This window comes from Polypterus senegalus, chromosome 16, assembly GCF_016835505.1.
Source record: "Polypterus senegalus isolate Bchr_013 chromosome 16, ASM1683550v1, whole genome shotgun sequence".
NCBI classification, from domain to species: Eukaryota; Metazoa; Chordata; class Cladistia; order Polypteriformes; family Polypteridae; genus Polypterus; species Polypterus senegalus.
The window spans coordinates 7,342,053-7,369,802 of record NC_053169.1 but is presented as its reverse complement, the minus strand read 5'-3'; the positions used below and the strand labels follow the sequence as shown (position 1 = coordinate 7,369,802).

The following is a 27,750-nucleotide window of genomic DNA, read 5'->3' as shown; positions in this document are numbered from 1 at the left end:
TTCTGATCATCAAACACATTTAACCATTAGTCAAATATAACACAAGTAAACACAAAATGCAGTTTTTAAATGATGGTTTTTATTATTTAGGGGAAAAAAAATCCAAACCTATATGGCCCTGTATGAAAAAGTAATTGCCCCCTTGTTCAAAAATAACCTAACTGTGGTGTATCACACCTGAGTTCAATTTCTGTAGCCACCCCCAGGCCTGATTACTGCCACACCTGTTTCAATCAAGAAATCACTTAAATACAAGCTGCCTGACACAGAGAAGTAGACCAAAAGCACCTCAAAAGCTAGACATCATGCCAAGATCCAAAGAAATTCAGAAACAAATGAGAACAGAAGTAATTGAGATCTATCAGTCTGGTAAAGGTTATAAAGCCATTTCTAAAGCTTTGGGGCTCCAGCGAACCACAGTTAGAGCCATTATCCACAAATAGCAAATACATGGAACAGTGGTGAACCGTCCCAGGAGTGGCCGGCCGACCAAAATTACCTCAAGAGCGCAGAGACGACTCATCCGAGAGGTCACAAAAGACCCCAGGACAACGTCTAAAGAACTGCAGGCCTCACTTGCCTCAATTAAGGTCAGTGCTCACGACTCAACCATAAGAAAGAGACTGGGCAAAAACGGCCTGCATTGCAGATTTCCAAGACGCAAACCACTGTTAAGCAAAAACAACATTAGGGCTTGTCTCAATTTTGCTAAGAAACATCTCAATGATTGCCAAGACTTTTGGGAAAATACCTTGTGGACTGATGAGACAAAAGTTGAACTTTTTGGAAGGCAAATGTCCCGTTACATCTGGCGTAAAAGGAACACAGCATTTCAGAAAAAGAACATCATACCAACAGTAAAATATGGTGGTGGTAGTGTGATGGTCTGGGGTTGTTTTGCTGCTTCAGGACCTGGAAGGCTTGCTGTGATAGATGGAACCATGAATTCTACTGTCTACCAAAAAATCCTGAAGGAGAATGTCCGGCCATCTGTTCGTCAACTCAAGCTGAAGCGATCTTGGGTGCTGCAACAGGACAATGACCCAAAACACACCAGCAAATCCACCTCTGAATGGCTGAAGAAAAACAAAAAGACGACTTTGGAGTGGCCTAGTCAAAGTCCTGACCTGAATCCAATTGAGATGCTATGGCATGACCTTAAAAAGGCGGTTCATGCTAGAAAACCCTGCAAAGATGAGTGGGCCAAAATTCCTCCAGAGCGCTGTAAAAGACTCATTGCAAGTTACCGCAAAAGCTTGATTGCAGTTATTGCTGCTAAGGGTGGCCCAACCAGTTATTAGGTTCAGGGGGCAATTACTTTTTCACACAGGGCAATGTAGGTTTGGATTTTTTTTTTCTCCCATAATAAAAGCCATCATTTAAAAACTGCATTTTGTGTTTACTTGTGTTATATTTGACTAATGGTTAAATGTGTTTGATGATCAGAAACATTGTGTGACAAACATGCAAAAGAATAAGAAATCAGGAAGGGGTCAAATAGTTTTTCACACCAGTGTAGTTGTATGAAATTAAAATCACATGTGAAACTGGCTGTGCAAAAATGTGGGTCCCCTTGTCATTTTGCTGATTTGAATGCCTGTCACTGCTCAATGCTGATTACTTGCAACACCAAATTGGTTGGATTAACACATTAAGCCACAGGTGTGTCCAATCATGAGAGGTAAAAGGTATTTAAGGTGGTCAATTGCAAGTTGTGCTTCCTTCCCTTTGACTCTCCTCTGAAGAGCGACAGACAGCATGGGATCCTCAAAGCAACTCTCCAAAGATCTGAAAGATTGTTGAGTCTCATGGTTTAGGGGAAGGCTAGAAAAAGCTCTCTCAGAGGAATAAACTGTCAGTTTCAACTGTAAGGAATGGAAGGCCACAGGCACAGTTGCCAACCCAGCAGGTATGGCAGGCCAAGAAAAATACAGGAGTGGCATATGTAGAGGCAGGATTGTGAGAATGGTTATAGACAACCCACAGATCACCTCCAAAGACCTGCAAGAACATCTTGCTGCAGATGGTGTATCTGTACATCGTTCTGCAATTCAAAGAAGATCTGTATGGCAGGGTGATAAGAAAGAAGCCCTTTCTGCACTCACGCCACAGTCACTTGTAAGCAAATGCTCATTTAGACAAGTCAGATTCATTTTGGAACAAAGTGCTTTGGACTGGTGAGACAAAAATGGAGTTATTTGGTCAGAAGAAAAAGCGATTTGCATGGCAGAAGAACACCGCATTCCAAGAAAAACACCTGCTACCTCCTGTCAAATTTGGTGGAGGTTCCATCATGGTGTGGGGATGTGTGGCTAGTTCAGGGACTGGGGCCCTTGTTAAAGTCGAGGGTAAGATGAATTCAACCCAGTATCAACAAATTCTTCAGGATTATGTTCAAGCATCAGTCACAAAGTTGAAGTTACACAGGGGTTGGATATTCCAACAAGACAAATGACCCAAAACACAGTTGGAAATCTACAAAGGCACTCATGCAGAGGGAGAAGTACAATGTTCTGGAATAGCCGTCACAGTTCCCTGACTTGAATATCTATGGGATGATTTGAAGCAGGCTGTCCGTACTCAGCAGCCATCAAATTTAACTGAACTGCAGAGACTTTGTAATGAAGAATGGTCAACAATACCTCCATCCAGAGTCCAGACACTCAAAGGCTATAGGAGGACAGCATCTTGAGACTCAAAGGAGCAAAAGGAGGCTCAACTAAGTATTGATGTAATATCTCCATTGGGGTGCTCAAATTTATGCACCTGTCTAATTTTGTTATGATGCATACTGCAAATTTTTTTATATATCCAATAAACTTAATATCATTGCTGAAATACTACTGTTTTTATAAGGCATTTCATATATTAAAAGGAAGTTGCTACATTGAAAGCTCAGCCAACAAAAATCAAAAGAATTAAGAGGACTTCCCAAACTTTTTCATATGACTGTACTGTACAGAGATAATTTGGCATAGACGGACCATACTTTTTGTTCCAAGAGGAAATTCATCATTTTTACAGAAGCTCAAAAAACAGAACAAGTAACGATGTCCCTACCCGTATTAAAGGGATAATCTCCTGCAAAAAAGGCGGCTACTATGCCCTTTCTTCTATAGTCCTCCTGCGTTACTAGACCAGCGCTGTCTGTTATTGATGCCGACACCCTAAGTACTTTTATCAGTGCTCCGCCTCCACATCCACTCACTGAATAGTGACCGATTGTAGTTCTTTGGTGCAATGAAATAATCAGTTTCTTGTTTTTGCGGATATTAAGGCACATCAAGAAAGAAAGTTCTCCACCTGACTCCTATCCTTTGTCACACCTGCTTTGTCAATCCACCTGTACCAGTGCAGAATTGCCTGAGAGTTTATGCAAGTGACATGAACTGTTATATTTCTAGTCTGGGTTCTACAGGGTGAACAGTAAAGATGACAAGACCATTCCTTGTAGTGGTCTTGAGTCTTAAACAGAGGTCTGTGAGAATGAAAGTTCATTATCCAGGGCAACACAGGCTTATCTATCTGCAAATACCTGAACTTACCACATAACAGGAAAGACTGGATGGTACTGAAGAAAAAAAAAAAAAAACTCATATCCTCACACAACTGCCAGGTTTGTCTAACCTTGTGCATTTGAAATATTGCATCTTCCACTCTAATTTTTATATGAATGGCTGACTGCAGTGGGTCCAAGTGGTCTTTGACGAGATGAGTCATGCAGTCCAGGACCAGCCAGTTTGTTAAAGCCACATGGCTTTAGGATGTTGATGGAAAACTAACATACCCAGTGAGTGAGTAAAACCTATGCAGACATGGACAATGTGCAAACACCACTGGGCACAGGATTCAAACCTAGGAAGATGGATCCACAAGTCAGAAGTGCTAACTATTCCACCAATGGTTTCAAATATTACTTAGAAATGTAAACTAGATAACATTTAAAAAGATTTATAAAGTGATCAAACTTTTCCCAGTCAAAGCATTCTGAACTTATCAGTTTATAAGAGAATCTTATGCAATTCATGTAAAAAAGTTGAATTTTCACAAAACAATGTGTAATTCTGAACATATTCCCACTCCACTACAATTGTGATGCTTTGCATGTGGATATAATTAACTGCATTATAAGCAGAGTACTTACATTTTCCTAGATGAGGTGGAGATGTTACTGAACAGTCTGGCAGGAAAGTTGGTAAAGGAATATTTAACAAATCCATTAGTGACCCAGGCTTAATCTAGAAGACAAACAAATGGGCTCAGAAACCAGATGGCAAAATAAGGTTTGATGAAGGATTCAAAAATGCAGAGTGATGTTTAATGCGGAATGCCATTTTTATCAGTTTATGTGGCAACAATGAAGCATTGAAATATGACGGTCGCCATTTTAAGGTTCAAGGACAAAAAAAATAAGCATTATATATCTGATGTTATAAATTGAAGATGTTACTGTTCTAATTATGAAAAAAAGCAAACCTAAAGATTTTGATTTGATAAAGTAAAGATAATTTACTGCCTTAGCTCATTTTCACATTTGTAAATGCCATGTTTGATACACTTGTGAAAGGCAATGCAGATCATTCAGTCCATCTAACTCACGGGTGTCGAACTCCAGGCCTGGAGGGCCACAGTGGTTGCTGGTTTTCATTCTAACCCTTTTCCTAATGAACAAGCAGTTTTCACTGCTAATTCCCTTTTTTCCCCTTCATTTTAAATAGCCATGTTTTTAAAGATTCAGCTCTCTCAATTGATTTTTTTCTTCATTAAATGGTAGCCAAGCAGAAATGAGATGTGAAATGAGCCAACAGATGACCAGCTAAACTGGAGCTTCCAACTCCAACCAATTCCTTAATGAGAAGCCAATTCTTGCAGTTAAGCTCGTTATTTAATTCCATGGCTTGCTGCTGCTCTCATTCTGCCACAGCAAACATTTACAAAACGGTTGATTTTCTGTTTTTTCTAAGAATATCATTAAAATGTTTTGGTGACCTGAGAGATCAACCTTACCGAGACCCTCACCTTTCCTTATTTTCAGATAATGTGGTTGGCTGGTCACGTGTTGGCTCATTTTGTGTCTTATTGTCTGGCTGCTAATTAAGGAAAAAAGAAATAACTCGACTCAGACCCCTTAGTTAATCAAAACTAAGACAAAAGATGTTAATTAGCAGAAAAAAAAAACAACAGGTCACTAATTAAGAATGGGGTTAGAATGAAAACCTGTAGTCATTGTGGCCCTCCAGGATTGGAGTTCGACACCCCTGATCTAACTACATTCGTTAAATAGGAAAGTTACCATATTTTATGTTTTCATTTCTTAAACACTAAGTTTGAGTAGCATATAATTAAATACATTGTTTTCCTTTAGTATCTTATGGACAAGGGCATCATAATGCCACAGTGGTCATGATCTGTGTGTGGGTAAGGGCCTCAAGGATGGTTATTACCTTGTACCTGATGGTACCAGGAAAGACTCTCGCCACTAGAGTTGGGTTAAGCAAGTTTGAGAAAGGTATGTCATATTGTGTTATTTGATAAGACCACGCCTTTTGCAGCTCTCACAGCTGAGCAGTTCAAAGACAAGACAAAAGGTTATATGTACATTAAAAAGTTCTGAGAAGCCAATTGATGCACTACACATCCCATATAAAGATGGGCATTTCCCACAGCATTCTGCAACATATTAAATCCAATATGGTTTGTAGACATTTAAGTGGGATCCTCTGTACAAGCCATAAGTGAACATACTGGTCACTGCACATGTGGAGTTTGTATGTTCTATTCTTGTTCGAGTTAACCTCCCACAAGCCTTAGATTAAGAATTGATTCCAAACTGGCTGCATGAACTTGACTGTAGATAAGTGACTCAGTGGACCCTGCAACAGGCACCCAGTCCAAGACTGGTTCCTGCCTTGCAACTGTTGGTACCAGGAAAGACTCCGGCCCACCAAGCTGGGCTAACTAGGTTTGAGAATGGTATGACATAGTATGGACATGGACATGACCAAATTTACAGCTCTCTCACAGCTGAGCAGTCAAAGGCAAGGGCAAGATAAATTTGACTAGCAGTCTGTAATTTTAAGGTGTAGCTGGCTAAAACCAATGGCAGTAGGTTGAAATTAAACATGTATCAAAATTCCAAGATTGGTATATGTACATACAAGAATGTGCATATCCAATAGCATTCTGCAGCACATTAAACTCACTATGGTTTCAAGATCATTAAGCGGGATCTACTCTACAAGCCACAAGAGCACATTACAAAATGCTTCCTTATTTCTAGGGTAAGCAAATTGATTGCTTACTCCAGAAAAAAAGTCTTTAGCATTTCACAGATGAACAGGAAGTGAACAACGGGGATTCAAATACAGCATTTCTGGAAGTAAGCTATACATTTTACAGTAAATCATGTATTGAACACTGTAGGGCTGCAACGATTAGTTGACATAATCAATGACGTCGACTACTAAAAATCGTCAACGCGGATTTTTTTATTGTCGACGTGTCAAACAGAACCTTCAATACAGGCTCCAGTCACAAAGAACCATATTGGTTTTTGTAACTGCAATGCACCACATGAACATCTGGGGGCAGTATCGTTTGTTATTGTTTGTCAAGACTGCACACAGTCCTATCAATGAAGAACGACTGAGGAGAAGAATGTAGAGAAAAATAAATATGGTTGCAATGGCGAGTCGGATACAGGAAGGGGGGGGGGCTTGGGTGAGGAGATGGAAAAAAAACTTAGACCGAAACTTTCTAAAGTGTGGGAGCACTTCACTGAAAAAGGAAAAAAGCTGAATGCAAATTATGCAAAGCGGAGCTTTCTTTTCATGGCAGCACCACCGCGATGCCTGAGCAAATGAAACGCAAGCACCCTGGAGCTGTGATGCCGCCGTCTCTTGAGAATTTATGCTGGCGCTGTTAGTTAGGGTCAGATCAGGAGAGGAGGGATAGCGTGAACAAGACGGAGAAAATAAGTGAAAAGCGCTAACTTTTACAAGTAACAAATTTACACCCGACCTGTTCATTTTCAAATACTGCATTAGTGCGATGTTTTCTGATTAGTACTATTCAGGTCATACAATGATTTCCTCATAATTTCACAGATATTTGTCTCTTTTTTGCCCCCGGTGCTACGCGTGGACACCAGAAGGTGTGAGCTTATTCAGTGCTAGGAGGAGCACACAGGTGGCCGGTTGCTTGTGCGATAACAAGCTTGACCTGATGGCGATCAAAGCATATGTACTATTCAAGGCATGTAGTGGTCCACTGAGAAAAGAAGAGCATTCGTGGCTCACCTTGCAGAGGAACATTTTCCTCTGCATGTCCTGGAGTTCCTGTGCAGACTGGGCAAGATCGGGGGTAGATTGAGACCACAAGAAGGTACACAAATGAATATGAATAATGTTGCATACATGCCACAATGTTTTCCGAAATATGCTATAAGGTCATAAAATTAATAATTCCAAATATCATGTATACCTATGCCTGTTTTTTTGTCAGTGCAGCTTTGACATGACGGGCCTTAAGGCACATACTAACTCAGAGTAAGCAGGAACACTCAATAAAATTGAATTAAAAAAAAAAAATTAAGTGACAATGACATACGAATAAGGCAGATTCACCAGCGTTTGTGTGTCAGCTTTTATTCATCCAGATCAGAGAATTTCCAGTTCGATTATCTCAAAACACCACCCACATCTACAGTTATTCCCAGTTTCAGATTAAAAATAACAGCGTCAGATTCCTGGGGTTGGGGGCGGTAATATGTATCGTGATCGTGACAGTGACAGAATAAAAGTGGAAATTACATTTACAGTGGCTGTTACAGACGCAAATCAAATGTGTTTATTGTATAATATTAACAATAAGAGCAACTCACTACTCAAAACGGTAAATATACGAGGCAGTCGAACCAGGGGAATCTTGATAAGTCAGAAATTCCTACCGCTGCACCACGGAAGCTACTGTATAGTCCTTGAACCTTTTGTGAAAGTGTTTATTTGATCTTTTGATCACTTCAGGCAATAGTTTATATTGTTTAATGAATGTTTTTTTTATTGCGATGGTCACACGGATATAAAAACATCCGATTATTTTCAAATTCATGTGTTTTACTGGTTATTTTAAAATTTGATTATTAATTTTAATCATGTTAAGGGTGACATTCACATGTTGAGAGGTGTGAGCAGATGACAAGACATGCACTGGAGCCCAGAACAGGATGTGCAACCACAGGTCGCAGGCATCAAAATAGTCAGGCATGAAATAATTGTGACTAATCGAAAAATAAATTGAACGATTAGTCGACTACCAAAATAATCATTAGTTGCAGCCCTAGAACACAGTATGGCAAAATCATAGTGGAAATCTCCCTACAACGAAAGTACAGATTGATGCAATTTTCTGCTTGTCATAGTAAGACAGGTGGAGAATGAAGCACCAGCCTTATGGTACTAGTATAACACTTAAGCCATTAAGAGTACCCGATTTTGACAAAATTAGTAATCGACGATCATCTTTGATATTGTCATTTTTTTAATTAACAGTACAAAGAAATAGGCACCTTGTCAACTGCACATACTGCATTCTGTTCATGCACAGTATAGCAGAACCTTCATTTTGCAAGGATGCATATTAAAAATTGTTATATGAAAAATTGTTAAAGGCTGGATTAGTTGAAAAAGTAAAAAAAAGTTGTTTTTTTTTTTTTAAAAACTTACCACAATAAAGAAATGGCACACTTACTATAAAAATTGTGACACTGTTTTTAAATACAGTAAACTAATATTCAAATGTTATTTCAGAAAATCCACCCATCTCCACCAAGCACCATTCAAATATGTAAAATGTTGGAAAATGTTGAACATGGAAATGCTAAATTGGTATTCTGCTGTATTAAGAAAACAAGTGTCATAATTTTGTGTATGCAAAAATCAATGCAGATGACAAAATCTTATACATTAATGCAAGATTAAGAAGTGAATATACACAAAACTTGAAAGTTCTTTTGTAAATGTATACAAACACATTAAATGTAACAACATGAATATATAGCAAGCTCAAAAAAGAATTTAGATTCGGCTACCAGTCTGTCCTTGAGCAGTTGTATCTCCCTGTTGAGGAAAGTATTGTAACTAAAGGTACACACATTAAAAGCAGCAGCATTGTACACATCTGCTTTTCAGGGTTAATGTCTGATCAGTAGAAAGAACCATTATGTTCAGGAACGACTCCATAGCTCTAAACAACAAATAGTTTGTAGTTGCATAAAGCAATACTTTTAGCAGATCCATTTTAATTTATGTCTGCCATTTGAAAAAAAGTAAAGGCAACATACGTAACTTCGGAAGAATGACCGCAGGAAGGGAAGACTTCTTATTTTGAGCATTGAAATTTTTTTCAAACCTTGGTTTTGCATAATTTTAATTTGAACCTTGTCTTTCAAGAAACAAAATGCAGTGACTGTTTAGGTCTGATGTTGCTGTTGATAGTCTGATAGATGGGGCAGCATGGTGGGGCAGGGTAGTTGCTGCCTCACAGTAAGGAGACCAGGGTTTAATCCGTGTGGAGTTTGCATGTTCTCCCTGTGTCTGTATGGGCTTCCTCCAGGTGCTACAGTTTCCTACCACAGTTAAAAGACCTGCAGGTTAGGTGGACTGGCAATACTAAATTGGCTCAAGTGTGTAATTTTTTTTTTTAATTAATGTATAGTATAATATGTATATGTATAGTCTGATGGATACAGACATGCATTATAGCATGATCAGGTAATTAATTGTATTCTGTACCCATTCATTCAAGTTTTGATTATCACTGCACATAAATTGGATGGCAACCTATCAAACGTGCAAAGCAAAAAGGGATTATAAAAAGTTTATGAATGTACACAGCATGACACAAATACAAGACATTTCACATTCTGCTGGTATTCATTTATTGCATAATTTAAGGTTTTGTAATATATTCAGCATTTAGCAGTTATGGCCTTTGAATAGAAACTTTTTTAGCCTGTTTGTTTGCATTTTTGTCCTAAAACGTCTGCCCAGGGCAGCAGTTCAAACAGACTGACCAGGATGGAATGGATCTTTAAGTATGATCTGGGCCTATTTAAGGCAATGTGACCTGCAAAGATCTTCCAGGGATGGCAGAGGGCATCACTTAGCTTTCATGCACATTTCATACTAAACCATGTGAATGAATTATAAACGGCTATATAAGATGTTTGCATGCAGTAGTTTAACATTACGCACAAAGCACTTTTTAAAACGTCTAAATTACGGACAATTCGCTTCATTTTGTACTTAATCTAAAACGTGTCAGAGTTTCAACATTAATAACATGCTGAAAATTTTCAGGAACCTGCAGAAAACAGCGCACTTTTTAAAAGATGTTGTTTGGGATCATTCTCCTAAAAAATGCATTTAGCACATAGTTAATCCTATGGTTTGAGTGCGGCTGATTCAAAAGTGAACAAGTCTGTGTCTGATTTCAACACTCTGGTGTTAGAGTAATCTTTAACTGGGAAAGCTCAATCTCAGAGAATGGGAGTACTAAATTAAAATGCAGTAATCGTCACTTCTCACTATTAGTGCATCAAGACAGTCGTATTTATAATTGGTATACAATTAACTGTGCAGCTCTATTAGCTTTTTGTCAATCTTTTGCTATGAACTAAGCACATTTCTATCAGGGTTAATACTGCAAAACACTTTTCTTACCCTATTCAAGGCCAACAACTAAAAGGCACGTCGAAATATTACCTTTTTAGGAGACTGTTCACAATACTCTCTTTCAGGCAGGGTCTGTTTCTCACCAGCTTCCTTCCCAGTTGGACATAATTTATTGACGGAAGATTTATGCATTCTCTCAGATTTTTTTGTAACCGATGTTCGTTTTTTTCGCTTTTGTGGAACAGGATTCTGATCATAGTTTAAATATGACTCGAAAGACATTGTAGGCATCTCAAACTCCTCATCATCACTTCTCTCCTTCACTACTGTTCTCTCCGATAGCGAATCTTTAATTTTTTCAGCTTTTGTATTCTTCTGGTTTTTCAAATCAAATGCCGCTTGTTTTCCTAATAGGTTATTTGGATTGCTACTACCAGGAAACAGTTCTGTTATTTGCTTTGTTTTGTTCTCTCTTGATGAGACTGAATTAGCATCTACTTTAGAACAGTACGGTGGCACTTTGGATTTCACTTTGTGCTTAGATTTATTACCCTTTTCATAATTTACATGGTCACAGCTCCTAGTATCTCCTTTTTCCTGGATGGAAATAGACTTCTGGTTTGCATGGCCATGATCATGGTCTTCCTTTGTATTTCCTTGTTGAAGTTGCTCAGCCCTTCTAGAATCATGATCCTGGAGTTTGCTGTCTGCCAGTTTTTTCTTAGACTGAACTTTTTTCAAACCTTCATCCTCTTTTGTGCTCTTCAAACTCCTTTTAGACTCTGTAATTTTGGTTTCAGCCAAAGCAATGTCCTTATTGTGAGGAGCACCAAAGGCCCTGGAATTGCCCTCCTGTGCCACCAGCTGTTCCTTCTTACAAGGTTTGTTTGTATTTTCATCTTTTACATCAACACTGCAATGACAGAAGAAAAAAGGTCAGATACAGTAGTTTTGACATGTACAAAAGGGTTAAAACTTTAGTTATTCTGTATTGCATTTTAATCAAAATTTGCTTTCCAAACAAAAGCATTATTTCCTTCAGGACATAATTACAAGTGATTACATTAATATGTGCATCTTCAAAAAACACCCACCTATCAAACAAGTACTATTTCTTCTTAAAATAAGACCAAGTTGCTTCCATGGAACTTTAGGCAGGAAAAGGAACAAAGGAGAAGTTAAGTGGCATAAATGAGAATTTTAAGATGGATGTGTTGGGTTACAAAGGAGAACATATTTACAACAAAAGCAGGAGAGAAACTACAGGAAAAGCAGGTTGAAGAGGTATGGACATGTGAGGAGACGCAGGATTTGACGGTAAAATAGTGATTGCACTGGACATACAGGGGAAGGGAAAGTGTGGGAGGCCAAAGCAGAGGTGGATGGCTAAAGTAATGGAAATCTGAAGGAAAAGGGTTCGACTGGGGTTGTGGTATAGGAGTGGTTTGGTCAAGCGGATCAGCTCCACACAGAAGTGGGAAAAGATTTAGAGAAAGAAGAGGAAGCACCAATCATAAACTATGTTTTTTTGTAAAAGAAAGCACACACTTAATACTGCAAGTTTATTTTAGACACCTTATATATCAACCACCATCATTTGCTATGCTGTTTCGATAAGGAAACAAACATGTCAATTATACCAGTTAGCATTTTTAGGAACCATCTGCTTCCAATGATTAACTAATGCTTTGGCAAGATCCCCAACAACTTCATGCTTCCGAAATCCATTAACAGCTTTTCCAATTCCAGTGTCCTGAACAAAAGCAAGAAAACAGGAATTGAAATGTACATGTACTGTATAATTAAAAGTACAATCTAAATCTATAAACCCTAGTAATACAGTGCCATAAAATGTCTTCACTACTTTCACATTATTACACAACATTGAATCATTACAGATTTTTTCTTTGTTTCCAACAATCAACAGAAAGACTGATTTTAACAAGACGGCAGATCTCTGCAAAGCCATCTAAATTAACTACAAAGATAAAACAAAAATGAATGCCTAAGTATTCATTTTTTTCAAGTCAGTATTCAGTTGATGCACCATTGGCAGTCTATGTGAGTCTATGTTCACAGGTCGGTCTCTCTCTTTCCACCCATTTTTTACCATTCTTCTTTTCAATACTTCTCAAACTCTGAGGTTGCATGAGGTTCTAATTCTGTATGTGAACTCTAAAGTCAACTGCTTTGCACCAGTTATGACTTGGGTATGTCACATTACGGGGATGATTACTTACATTTTCAATTTTGTGTTTTACATTTGTAATTAATATAGACATCTTGGCATTTTGGTTTCCCCTCTAAAATTAGTCTTTATCTGATGATAAATTTCAAAAGTACTAATTAAATCCAAAGTGATTCAAAGTTACATAAAATGAGACCCTGTCCAAGAGGTTGAACACTTTAGCAGGGCTGTGGATTCAGTAGATAAATCCTTTGGCTCCAATTCCGACTCCTTAGTTTCTGGTACTTCTGACTCCGACGCCTCAGTATTTAATACGCTAATGTATTTTCCATGTTGATTGAAGGAAGGCAACATACATGTCATTTAACTACAGAGCTACTGGATAGGACACTGACTGTCTACCATATTGGCCAGTTTAAACAAAAGACAAGAACCCCTGAACACACATCAGGCCATAGCACACACCTCCACCTACATCATTATACTTGGTTACACTCACATGAACTTGAACACATTATATCTGAAATTAAATTAAAACACTTTTTGTAATGTACCATAATCCAGACTGTAATATGTGAATGTCAGGTTGTATAATAGCTCAGCTGAACTTCACACTAGTAGTAACAACTATGCACTGGGCTTTATTCTTACATCAGAGAAGTACTTAATTATAACTTATTTGTGAAATGGGACATTTAAACTTTCTGAATTTTTTTTTCAATACAATTTAAGATTTATTAGGAGTGGGTACATTTTTGCAGACTCCGACTCCAGGTAACCAAAATTGTCTCAGACTCCACAGCCCTGCTTTTTAGGCACTCTGTCAGATGAACAAAAAATTGCAACAAAGAAGAAAATGAAAAGATGTTTGTAGTTCACTAAACTCTAACCAAAAGGTGCTCTTTAAGCTGAATAATATTTGAGATGAGGAAAACACAGCGACACAGTTGTTAGCACTGCCATCTCACAGCTCAAGAGCCCCAGGTTGTTCAACCCTCATTACTGCGAGGTTATACAATCTATCCATGACTGTTTGCTTTTTTTCATCTGGTACTCCCGTTTCCACCCATTTCCCAAACACAAGCATCTTAGGTTAATTATTAATTACTTTGGCTCAGGGAATGAATGGACATGCAAATACATGAATGTGCCATATGAAATACTGGCATCTCTTTCAAGGCTGGGTCTCAGTGTGCAGTGCTTCCAGCATAGCCTAACTATCCTGTAATGGAAAAAGTTCAGTAAAATAAAGGGATGGTTAAATACTGTTTTATATATACCAGCAGTTTCACATTATTTTCAGGACAAACATTTTCCCATTACTAGACCAAGAGTAGTGGCATAATGTCAATTTGCAAATATAAAAATTCTTCATACTTATTTCATATAAACACACTTTACAAAACAAACACAAACTCAACACTAGGTAATGTGTGTCAAAAGACAGATCAGACACCAGATAAATCCAAGGGGGATCCATTGTCCCTATGAAGATATGTTCAGAATGTTTTTTTTATTATTATTCTGATGTGAAACCAAAAGAATGAGGACAGAATTTCAGGTGTGCATTATAAAAATTAAATGTTTAAAAGAATTCAGCTCTGAAATACACCCTGCTAATAGATTAATGTCAAAAATACAAAATGTTCACAACTAGAATGTGATACACTTTGGCAATGAATACAACAGTTTAAACTGTCACCATAAATTAAAGTTGATATTACCGCAAGGACACCGAGTGTGATTTTCAATTCCTTCAGTCTCTTCAGTATTTTCATAACCTAAAAGAAGGAAAAAAAAAAAAAAAAAAAGTTTCAAAAGCAATCAAATTCTCATTTTATGTTAGCAGCTGGTGCATTTTTTTATCTTAAATTAATTTTAATACATGGTACATCCAAATTAATCAGTTAAAACATGTTCAATTGCATGCGATATAAAATAAGGATGGGACTTACCAGGAAAATTGATTGTGCTGCAGAAGAGATTTCCACTTGTCACATGTTTTATCACACATTTCAAAGACAAAGCTCAAGTTATCAAGAAGCTATAATTTGAACTAATGTGGTTAATATTCATGTGCCTTGGACTGGCCAGGCATCCCATCAGAAGTGATTCCTTCCGTCTGCCTCTTGGCCAGTACAGGAAAGAGCAAATAAAGAAAACAAATGGACTAACAAATTAGGTAGGCTGATTAGGATAGCTGGGATAGGCTCCAGCTGCCCTGCAACCGTCCTGGATAAGCAGGATAAAAAAACATATGGATGGAGTTTAATTCTTACGAAGGTAATCATTTGTCCTAGATGTGGGTAGCAGATCTTTGGATGTTACTGACAAAATCATATTTAAATCTCTTTAAGCATTACATTATTGCCATATTATATAACTTGTTAGCTGCCACCTGAGAAGGATATCTCCAAACTCCTTATATCTAAGTGTTCCATTCATTACATTTTACCTTACTATTTTGTATTTATTAAACCAAATAATTTTTATATTTTGGTTACTAAGAGTTTAGTTGTCTAAATAAAGCCTTGTGAATGTACATTCTTCTTAAAAGGACTATATATACACACACAGTAAAGACTATCAAGACAAATAAAAGTGATAAAAAAAAATGAAAAACACCTTGTGGTGATGTTATTATATTTTATTGGAAACTTCAACAAAACACTTAATGCCAACCTGGCAGTCATACTAAGTGAAAAGGATAAGCTGATTTTACTATACACTAACTTGGGTATAAAATCATTTTTTGCTTGATTATGGATAATGTTAAGGTTATATACCATTTGATGAATACAGACATTTTACAATTATCAAAATTATGATTATCAAATAAATGCCCAAAAAAAGGGAGTTAATTGCTCACATGTATTGAAAAGTACACTTAAAAACAAAATCAGCTATCCAATAATTTGCTTACAATTAAAAATGCCAACAGATTACTAAAAGTCAATCCAAGCCTCCTTTCCAGGAACTCTGGCACTAAAGAAAATCCTTTTATAAGCTATTTCAAGCATGTAAAGCACAATTTAACGTAAGCACACAAATGTTAAAATTAAATGAAAGCTGACAGTTGGGAAGTTGAGGGCTGTTTGGGGTAGTCAGAACAGAGTAACTTAGCAAATTTGGGCTACACAAAGCTAAAAACCACTGTGGTCAAGGCAGATTGCTTAAAATGCTATACATGGCAAACAATCCTCCCCCCATCCCCCCCCAATTCTGTAGAAAAACTGGAATGGCTGAGTCGGCACTGAGATCACAAGCTATGTATGGGTATGACAGGCGTAGGAGCTGCTCCTTCCCATGTACTATAAATGGGCAATGAAAATGGCACCAGCTACCTTGGCTGTAAAAAGAATTAGCTGACCTCACAAGCAGCATATGAAGCCATGAGAAGTCACCAGCAGCCACAAAGATTTACAACAGATGTCCGAGGTTCACCCAGATTCAAATTACCAGGCAGCTTTCCACAGGGGTAATCTGGAAAACCTTTGAACACCTTTCAGAATCATGAACGGATAAACATTGTCTGTCCCATTATTACTATTTTTATAAATTGGTGAAAGAAGTGTAAACAGACAAATCAAATGAATAAATGGCATCTCTTTGCAAATTAGTACCAATATAGGCAACCTTACTGGAAAGCAGGCTTGCCAAAAGTACATTAAAAATAAATCATGCAAGCTGTAGATGTGCCAGATTTGATTACATTTTGCACAGAGCTAATCTAAATTCAGGTTACTAAACCTTGGGTTGGTAAAACTTCATATTAAATCACAAATTTTCTGTTTTATTGTATATTACTATAATATCAATTGACAGAATGTCTAGCAAATTTTTATAAAGTGTACTGTACACAATACAATTTAACTGAAATTAGAAAGTTGGACACAAAAAAAAAATGCAAATTACGAACCTATCACCCAAATAAAGTACTTAGTTACCTAAACACAGCATCTTAAGTTAGACATGGCCTAGTAGGCTGGGTGATGAGCAGCTTGAATAACACCAGCACCTAAACAGCCGATACACTAAGGTTTCTGAACACCTAACCACGCACCTATATCAGCTTGGACATCCCATTCCAAAACCATGGGTATTAATAAGGAGTTGTGTTCAAAACCTCCCCACCATAGCCTGCACTTTTCTGGGATGGCTTTCCTCAAGATTTTGGAATGTGGACATTTGTAGTATCCTTTACTGGAACCAAAAGGGGTGGAGAGAAAAAAAAAAAAACAAAACAGCATTATCCTCCCTCCACCAAACTTTACAGTATTCAGCCCAAATGATTGTGTTCTCCTGGCATCTGCTAAACTCTGATTTGTCGATCTGACTACCAGATAGTAAACATAAACCGCCATTCCAGAGAACATGTTTCCACTGCTCCAGAGTCCAATGGCAGTGGGTTTTGGACCACCAGAGCCAACACTTGGCATACCATATAGTGATCCCAGGCTTATGGTCAGCTGTTTAGCCAAGGAAACCTATTTCATAAGGCTCCAGACATGTAGTTCTTGTCCTAATGTTGTATCAAGAAGCACTTTGAAACTCTGATGTCAGTAACACAACAGAGGATAGTTCATTTTAACACACTAAGCCGTTACTCATTGATGTTTCCATCCATCCATCCTTTGACGGTAACCTCTCTTTTCAGAAACAAGTTAATTCTGCAGTCAAGAGTTGCTTTTTCCAGCTTCGTCTATTAGGTAAGATCAAGCCTTTTTTTTTTAATCTTCTAGGGATCTTGAGAAAGCTACTCATGCTTTTATTTTTTCTTGCCTTGATTACTGCAACTCGCTGTATTCTGGAATTAACAAATCCCTGATACACAGGTTACAGTTGGTTCAGAATGCTGCCACTCGCTTCCTGGTTGCGTCAAGAAAGTATGACTCTGTTTTAGCTTCTTTACACTGGCTGCCTGTCAGTTTTCAAACTGATTTTAAAATCTTGTTGCTTGTTTTTAAATCTTTACATGGGCTTGCTGCTGCCTATTTATCTGAATTGTGTGCTTTACACCAGCCATCCAGAGTGATTAGATCTTCTGGTCAGTTGTCTCTTGTTGTCCCTCATACCAAGTGTAAAACCAAGGGTGACAGACAGGACTTGTGCTGCTGCTCCTCGCCTGTGGAACTCTGTCTCATCACATAAAGAAGTCGTCTACAATTGAACGGTTCAAAACAAGATTAAAGACTAATTTTTATTTACTTGCATTCCGTGACCTTCAGTAATACTGATGGTTTTCTCATTGCGATTATGTAACATTACTTCTATTTATTATGTATTTTATTTATGTTCTATTTATTTTGTTATTTGTTTGTTTCCTTTTATTCTATTATTGTAAAGCACTTTGGCCACAGCATTCCCATGTTGATTTAATTGTGCTATATAAATACTGTACACTGACATTATCCAACCCGCTATATCCCAACTACAGGGTCACGGGGGTCAGCTGGAGCCAATCCCATAGCACTTAAAGGCGAGCAGGGTAAACCTAGCAAAGCAGAAATCACAGGTACGGACTTGGAGAAAAGGTAGCATTCTTTGACAGTGCCATATTTAAAGTCAATGAGCTGTTCAGTACAACCCACTCTACTGCTAGAATTTATCAATTGAAATGCATGAAACATTGGAGGGGTGTCCACATACTTTTGCCCATATACTGTGTAAATGCAAAAAAAAAAAAAGGAATACATATACATACATATACAGGGGGTCCTCGGGTTACGACAGTTCCTTTCCTACAACAGTGATGTAACCCGAATTTTGGTGCCAGTCGAAACACACCCTAGCCTAAGTCACTTACCTATTCGAACATTCGCAAAATCATAAACTACAGAAAAACACAACTAAACCGCAGAAAAAGGAAAAGGTCATAAATATACTGTACACTGTACTGAAGTAACAGAAAAATGACAAAAAAAACGTGTAAAAAAATTCCTTACCTTTATTCCTTCTGATCTCTTTACAATGTCTAATATAACTTCTAGCGTGATGGCTTTCCTCTTCTTCAGTGCACTACCATCTGAAGACCGACTTTCGTTTAGGAGCCATGATAAGGGCCAAAAGTCAGCAAACAAAGCAACATAAACAGAACATTTCCTCTGTGCGCAACCAAACTAGTACTCCAACTTCCTCACTTATACGCCACGTTACTGCATATTCTTCTGCTGCATGCAACCAAACTAGTTCGCCACGAAGTCCGTAAGTACAACACTAATGGCATAAGCCGAAACACTCATATTTTTATGGAAGTGAGTGTTAAACTTGAAACGTTGTAAACTGGGGACTCCCTGTAGATATATACGTATACATGGGGGTCAAACCCCCCAAGCACCTTCAGCACCCAACCCCGAGTTGCAGACAGAATATTAGTAAAATCTGTAAATGTACAAAAGAAAAATTTTTATTTATAAGGGGTTCGCTCACCAACCCCCCTGCCAGCGTTACACACCAGCCACTTCACGTCTCTGCCCCTCGCGTTGTGAAGAGGGGGCTGAACGCACCATAAGAAGGCGCGTTTGCTCCTCTGAAACCCTCTTTTAAACGGTGATACAATGGGAAATTTTTTATTTATTTATTTTTATTTTTATTTTTTTAACCTCCTCTTTGCTCAATCAGCTGCTGGCTTGCTGCTGCCGTGCCGCATGATCTGCATCTCACACAGGATTCGAACATTTAAAAACCTGTACAGCAGCTGCTCTACTCTTTGTGTTTTATTTCCGGCCCTGAGCATGGTTAAATCTTTTGGCACAAAGCCCCATCATGCGAGACAGGAGTGCTTGATATTTTGAAGTTTATAATTTAAAAACAGATTAAGAATTTGAAAATCTAGCTACATCAAATTAAAGTTTGATAAATTCTGAAAAGAATGATACCACACATATATACGTAGGTTTTAAAATAAGCCCAATATAAAGTGCGAGAAAAAAATGACATAAAATCGTTGCACTTTCAGTCTTAGAAATTATATACTAGTATATACACACACAGCGACAAGATATATATTCCACCAATACATCATAAAGCATTCTGGCACAAAATCACTGATCACTTACTAGAGATCATAATGCAACTCAAACCCATGTCATCCAAATTGAGTGTTTAGGGTCCAGAATCTACCTCAACAACACTGGGCATCACAAGGCCCATTCACTCACACGATCCAAGATGAGCTCCCAGTTAACCTAATCCAGGCAGCAGCCTCATTTGGGCACAAAATGTGTCCAATATGGGCCAAAATACGGATCCAAATTGATGACCAAATAGTGCAATCCAGGATCATATAAGACCCATATGGGTTAGTACATTGTTACTGATTGCTTGGATCAGGTGTACTGGAAACTAACAATTAATGGACATTTTACGGGTCTCCTGGGAACCTCTGGTTTAGATAACATTTACTTAAGCCTGAAGTAGTCATTTAAAATAATTTTTTTTATAAACCTGCATTTACTTATTTTGCCGACACCTTCATCCATAGCAGCTACCAACAATTTAGACACAGCTAGCAACATTTCTTTTGTTTCGCCACCTGGAACACAGTCAGGTGAAGTTACTTGCTCATATTAACACAGAATCATTAGTAGTATTTTAACCCACCACCTCAGGATAAAACTCAAAATGTCATTTAAACTGTACCATAACTTACACCAAAAAAAATCACGCAAGTTAAAGGTTCATATACTGTGCATAAACAAAAATTTTATGTTCTATTAATAACTTCTTGGTTTAAGTGCAGCATAGTTGTTAAGGGCTTTAAACATTGATGTTGCAAGTAAGTTTAAATCCTGCTAGTGACACTGTGATCATGAGCAAGTCATGTTACCTGCATGCACTCCAACCGGAAGAACAAGAATAATGAGAATTAAATGCAATGCTTGAATAAATGTGTCAGCCAAATATAGTATTGTGTATATTAAATGACTGCTTCAAGCTAAGCTAAATGTTATCAACTTGGGAAGAAGGGTAAAAACCCAGTTTGCGGGGACCACCAAAATGTCCAGATTGTTGCTCATTCCCAGCACACCTGTAGCAGGCAATTAGTAATCGTGTACTAATCCATGCTCAATTCAATTCAGTTTATTTTTGTGTAACACTCTCAAGACAGAGTGCTGTGACAAGTTTTGTTGGTAAAATGCAAGCGCAGATTTTACAAATTACTAAATATAGAATTGATACACAGACACAGATTAGGGTACTTGTGTACTAAACGGACAGCACGAACCGCAATTCCTACCCAATCTAGTGTTTGGCTCAGTTGGGGATGCGCCCCGGTTGCTTAAATTTTGGAGTTTAAATTAGACTGACCTACCCCAACAACAAATACTAACATTAAAGTTAGTGGGGGGGAGCATAGTTGCCTATAAGTCACTAATGTTAAATGTCTCCTTTGGGTGCCTATATGTTAAAAACGAAAATCTGATTTGCATCATGATAATAGAAAAGGCTACTAGCTGTCTGTGCAGTACACAAGTGCCCAGAGTAGTTAAAACATGCATAAAATAAAGCAGAAATTGACTAACAAACGGAAACCAACAACGTCTGTCCAATATTGTTAAACAATGGCCAACTGACAACAGAAGAGAAAAAATCAAACTCCAGTAAGCAGGGTTCCTTAAGAAAATTAACCTGTAGGCCATTGATTCTTAACCTCGACATGGACCCTTGGTGAAAGCTATGGACCCTCTACCCCAGAAATATTCACATAAACACAACTATGTATGCAATGAACATAATGTACTTTATTTAACGAGATTTGATTGTCTCATACATATGATGACACACAAAGAGTATTAAACTTTAAAACAAAGTTAAAAAAAAAAACCCTACTTTTTTATGCAAAAAGTAATGGCCATTGGCCACTCAAATTTATGAAATACAATCCTCTTGTGCAAATTAAAACAGATCCGCTGCTGCTACTACTCTAAATCAAAAGTTCCCAGGTGTATTGTGAATCTAAATGTTAATTTTTATCTGACCCTCACAGACCCCCTGAAAATCTAAGGACTTCAAGTTAAGAATCCCTGCTCTAGGAGTTGCACAGTTAACTGAACGAGAGAAACTCAAAGACCATGTCACCCAGGGTCCTCAATGGGCATCATATGATTTTTGGGTGCATAACTTGCTGTGACACAATTGGTTCCCATATGAAGCTTTCCAGACGCCGCATAAAAGGACAATCCTTTCTGTCCTCTTACGATCATGAAAAATAGAAACCGTTTGGCTTTTTGCATGGCGTACTGGTCCCACTTAACCCCAATGCTGTTATATCACTGGCGAACACCGTCACGCTCCCATCACCGAAAGGGAATACAGACAAACTCCTGTGAAATGCGTCCAGATTTTCTGCCTTCTGTGTCCTCCTTTGGCTACTCATTTATCTGGCAACCCTACTCCATAAAGGCTTGCTATCTGAGAAATTGCCACTCTTTAGATAACGGAGAGAACCTGCTTGAAAATGAGGGCCTGTTTTAAAACTGCCTTAAACGACGATATAAAGAGCAAGGACCAAGTGGGATGGCGCTACAATAGACTCAGCATAGGATGCGAATTCATAAGTTACCAGTCTTGGGGACACAAATCCGTATCACCAGAGAGAACACACCAAAATTAAAACGTGCCATCTCTTTATAGACGACTTCTAAAGCGGCGTCAATCAATTCTACCCACCGTGTTACCCCAAACTGTACTTCAACTTCAGCTCGCCAAGTCCTGATAAATACTTGTCTGTCGTGAACAAGCATGCACTTAAAACAACGGCGCAAACAAAATAAAGAGTTGCCGCCAGACTCTTCCACTCAACTTTCACTCTCAATGAAGAGGAACAGAAAGGCGGGCATTGCAAACCAGCACGTGACACACGTGTAGGCCCGCTAAAAGAAAAGGAGAAAAGGCGCGCGCGGCTAAATCTAGTTTAAAAAAACCTAGTAAATTCGAGTAAATCCCAGCTTTCAGTTTAAACGGCACAAATATTCGGTTGAAAATATAATCGTTCATTAGCCTAACAGAGCTACAGTGTACACTTAAGTTAACAAATGTCTGAGCTGCACTCGCCTAAGACACTTCAGGTGCGTAAACGTTACGTCATGACGCCAACGGCAAGGGCAGCGATATTTTATTTATGTATGTATTTATTTACGAAGACTTTCCCTTTATCCGACAGCGCACCCGAAATGCGGCATAAAATCACGGAAAACTAGGCTTAAACAAATTTCGTGTTAAAAGGAACATTAAAAAATACAGAGACTGCAAGATAGAAGTAAAGAACAGTGACTTCTCTTTCCTGAACGTTCTATTACCTTTTGAGAATCGCTGGTTTCTTTCAGGTGCTGTTTAAACTTCAGGACCTTTTCCACAATCTCTTTATTTGCCATTACATATTATAGGTATATAATGTAATTGGTTTAAAAAAAAAAAAAATTCTCCCAAAAAAAACACACAGCTTTCCCTTATACGCTTTCTATCTACCATGTGCGGCGTGCGCACGCGCGTCTTTACCGCCTTTTATAAGGAGCAGCTCTGCGCGCTCCCGTCATCCTTCCGTTCATCACTTCAGAAAAAGCGCATAGGAGTAGCGGCGATTGTGGCGTTAAATACATATATCATATCATATCATATCATATCATATCATGTAATTGTCCGACCCGCTATATCCTAGCACGTGGTCATATCTATCTATCTATCTATCTATCTATCTACTATCTATCTATCTATCTATCTATCTATCTATCTATCTATCTATCTATCTATATATACTGTGTATATATATATATATATATATATATGTATGTATGTACATGTGTATATGTACATGTGTGTATCTATATTGTTTATTTATATATATACAATATATATAAATGTCTATATGTTTTTGTTTACGTTTTTTTCTAGTTAAAAATCTCATGAAAAATGTTATTGGATGTGAATGGATGCACAAAATAGTATCAAAGGCTGTGGTTAAGTCAAGAAGGATAAGGATGGAGCATAAAAAAGGCTTCAGCAGCACAGTGGAGGTCATTGGTAATCATAACCAGGGCAGTTTCAGTGATTTGTTTGGAACAAAAACCAGATTGAAATACTTTAAAGAGATTATTATTATTATCATTTACTACCTACTGTTACTATTATGACACTGAAGTTGAGATACAAGAATTTTGGAAATGAACAGCAAATATGAACAAGGCCAATAGTTCCTGAAGTCGTCAGAGTCTAAACCAGGTTGTTTGTGTTGGCCTGATGATAGCAGCTTTTAGTACGGGAGGAACTGTGCCAGTCATAAGAGAGGGATTAATTATACAGGCTATTGGGGAATAATCATAGGCAGGCAGGGCTTAATTACACTTGCAGGATCCAGTTGGCATGAAGAGAAACTGGACTTAATTATTAGTTCATATAAGTGATATTCAGTTGGCAGACTGAAGTTACATAGAACAGTAGATGGTGGCAGACTCATGCCACTCGCTAATGGTAGGTCATTCTAAATAGTGTTAAACATATCAATATGCTGATGGATTATTGTACTTTTCTGCGGTGGGCTGGTGCCCTGCTCGATGTTAGTTTCCTGCCTTGCGCCCTGTGCTGGCTGGGATTGGCTCCAGCAGACCCCCGTGACCCTGTAGTTAGGATATAACGGGTTAGATAATGGATGAATGGATGGATTATTGTAATTTTATTGTTAAAAATCTTATAAAGGGATAGAACAAGTAACCGTAAATGTGCAGTACCCATAAAACATATTCTTCATATTTATAATTTATTTTTGTAAGTAATTTAGAGATTCACTATGTTTTCACTTTGACATTAAAGAGTGTTTTTTTTTTTTTGTTGATGGGTACCAAAAAGGTCAGGTCAGGTTGGGACGCATTCACTGGTGCAGCACATTGCCACACTCACCACACAGCAAAACATCTCAGGATCCTGGTTGGCAACCCCCCAGGCAGACACGCGGTCCAGTCCCACCCTCTGGAAATGACCATCTATCTGATGCAGCCAGGTGTTACCTGGGCGTCCCCTTGGCCTGGTCCACCTGCTCAGGCCCTAGGCAATGAGGATCCTGCGAACCAGATCACCCTCGGGGAATCACAGTGCCGTAACCGATGCTCCCCCACAATGCAGGTAATGTGCCTCATTACTCATGAATGAGTGTCAAAAAAAGCCAAATTAATTCAACTAGGATTCAAAGTTGTAGAGCAATAAATTTGAAAAGCCTCCAAGGAAGGGGGTGAGTACTTTTTATAGGTACTGTAAATTATATATACAGAATGGTGCTTAATGAACCTGAATGGAGGAATGAGAATATTGACTGTGCACGATTGCAATGGCATTTAATAATGCTTTTTGTCTTTTTAGGGCAGTGTGTGTTGTTGAAATCCTGGACCAAAGTTAGCTGTGTGTGTGTAATATACTGAGCCAACTACATGGCCCCCTGTATTGTCCCAAAGCTCTGGGCTGAATAGGTGAACTGGTCCTGTGACAACATGTTATACAGACAGTGAAGATGAAAACCCCTCTGCTCCTGTTAAAGATGGTGAATATGAAAAGGAGATAATCTGGGGTTTCAGAGGAAGTTTGAGAAAGTAAAGTCATTGGTGAGCCTTCATGATGAAAGCCAAGATGGGATGTACTTACTTTGGGTCAGCAGTAATGATAACCCAAGAAATGTATTTATTTATCTATCTCGCTATATCCTAACTACAGGGTCACGGGGTCTGCCGGAGCCAATTCCAGCCAACACAGGGCACAAGGCAGGAAACAAACTCCGGGTAGGGTGCCAGCCCACCACAGGGCGCACATACACACACACACCCAGCACACATTAGGGACAATTTAGAATCGCTAATGCACCTAACCTGCATGTCTTTGGACTGTGGGAGGAAACCGGAGTGCCCAGAGTGTTCACGGGGAGAACATGCAAACTCTACACAGGGAGGTCCCGGGACGTGAACCCGGGTCTCCTAACTGCGAGGCAGCAGTGCTACCCACTGCTCCACCATGCCACCCTGTATTTATTTATGTATATATAAAATGTAACATTTTTAATCCCATATATACAGTTTATATATATATGTATGTGTGTATGTATATTGTGGCAGACAACTGAGGAGCTTGTCCCACCAGGATGCCTGGAGAAGGGAAGGATCAGGAGAGGGGCAATATCTTCCCCGGGACACAAGAGGGCAGCCCCCCTGGATTGCATTGGGGCTCCTGGACAATTCTGGAGCCCTGAACTGCAGCACTTCCAACACGCTCGGAAGTGCTGCTGGAAGAGAATCCTGAGACACTCGGAGTGCTTCCAGGTAACCATGCAGCACTTTCGCCACACCAGGAGGTGCTGCAGGAAGATCGTCAGGGAGCACCTGGAGCACATCTGGGTGAACCATAAAAGGGGCCGCCTCATTCCATTCGGAGAGCCGGAGTCGGGAGGAAGAGGACAGAGCTTGTGGGAGAGGAGTGGAGATGGTGAAAGAATAAAGGAAAAGCAAAGGAAAGAAAGAAAGAAAAGGACTGTGAGCAGTAGTGCTGGTGGGCTGCCCAGAGGGGACTGGGTGGTCTCATGGTCTGGAATCCCTACAGATTTTATTTTTTCTCCAGCCATCTGGAGTTTTTTTGTTTTTTCTGTCCCCCCTGGCCATTGAACCTTACTCTTATTCGATGTTAATTAATGTTGATTTATTTTGTTTTATAATTGTGTCTTTCATTTTTCTATTCTTTAATATGTAAAGCACTTTGAGCTACTGTTTGTATGAAAATGTGCTATATAAATAAATGTTGTTGTTGTTGTTGTGTGCTGTGTAAAAGAAAAAGGAAAAATGAATTGTATGTGCTTTTGGACATTGTGTGTCTCAGTGTCTGTCTGTGTCGAGGCTAATTCTCCACAATATGTGTATTCACAATGTTATTTTTAACTTTAAAGCTGGCAGTCTATTTTATCTCTCTTTCAATAAGGGCAAGTGGAGCGATGCAGTTTTCTCACATGCTATAACATCAGAAGCTCGGGTGCCGTATCACACATACTGATTCATTTGTACTGACAGCCATTCAGAGACAGTCACACACAATGCAATTGTATGGGCTCATCTAAAGTTGGAGGCCTTTTGAACAATTTCACAGACGATTTCTTGGTGAGACAATTGGGCAGCACTCAAGGTACCCACTCAATTTAATACTGTAAAGAATATTATGACATTTTGCTTTATCCCTGTTTTCATAATGGCCTAAATATACCTAAGCTTGCCGGAAGTATTTCCTTGATCAGCCTGTATTTTATCTTGGCAATGTTTCAAAGTATTTCATCCTTGAAGTCCCAATCATGATATTTCTCATAACATTTCTCATATAGTAGGTGGTTCTCTTGCCACAACTTGAAAAACTAGTCCTTCTTCTCATGTGCCCACAGGTGAAGGCATAAACCAGGAGATGCTTCCTGATTGGTAAATGGGAATTGAAATAAAGAATTGGCTCATACAACCCTCTCTCAACTGATGAACTTAAGCCAACTGTGCCCGAAACGTTTAGTCATGTCATGCTGTAAACCACTGAGAGCCAGTAAGTCACTATTGTTGGGTTGACATATCCCATACCTTGCAAGTAACAACATTATGGTTTTAGATAGATAGATAGATAGATAGATAGATAGATAGATAGATAGATAGATAGATAGATAGATAGATAGATAAAGTGAAAGGCACTATATAATAAATAGATAGATAGATAGATAGATAGATAGATAGATAGATAGATAGATAGATAGAGTGAAAGACACTATATAATAAATAGATAGATAGATAGATTGAAAGGCACTATATAATAGATAGATAGATAGATAGATAGATAGATAGATAGATAGATAGATAGATAGATAGATAGATAGATAGAGTGAAAGGCACT

General features: G+C 38.4%; 1 protein-coding gene across 2 annotated transcripts in view; it reads right to left on the bottom strand.

Annotated features, from left to right (window-relative positions):
* The window catches only part of eloal (elongin A, like), a 45,806-nt gene extending 22,482 nt beyond the window's left edge, over positions 1-23,324 (bottom strand). For both annotated transcript variants that reach the window (XM_039738927.1, XM_039738928.1), the window contains exons 1-5: positions 23,163-23,324; positions 14,586-14,642; positions 12,314-12,426; positions 10,764-11,586; positions 4,145-4,238 (exon numbers count right to left, since the gene is read on the bottom strand). In XM_039738927.1, coding sequence (XP_039594861.1) covers positions 4,145-4,238; positions 10,764-11,586; positions 12,314-12,426; positions 14,586-14,642; positions 23,163-23,237 — 1,162 coding nt within the window. In that variant the 5' untranslated portion in view covers positions 23,238-23,324. The remainder of the gene's footprint in view (positions 1-4,144; positions 4,239-10,763; positions 11,587-12,313; positions 12,427-14,585; positions 14,643-23,162) is intronic.
* Positions 23,325-27,750: the final 4,426 nt, after the last annotated feature.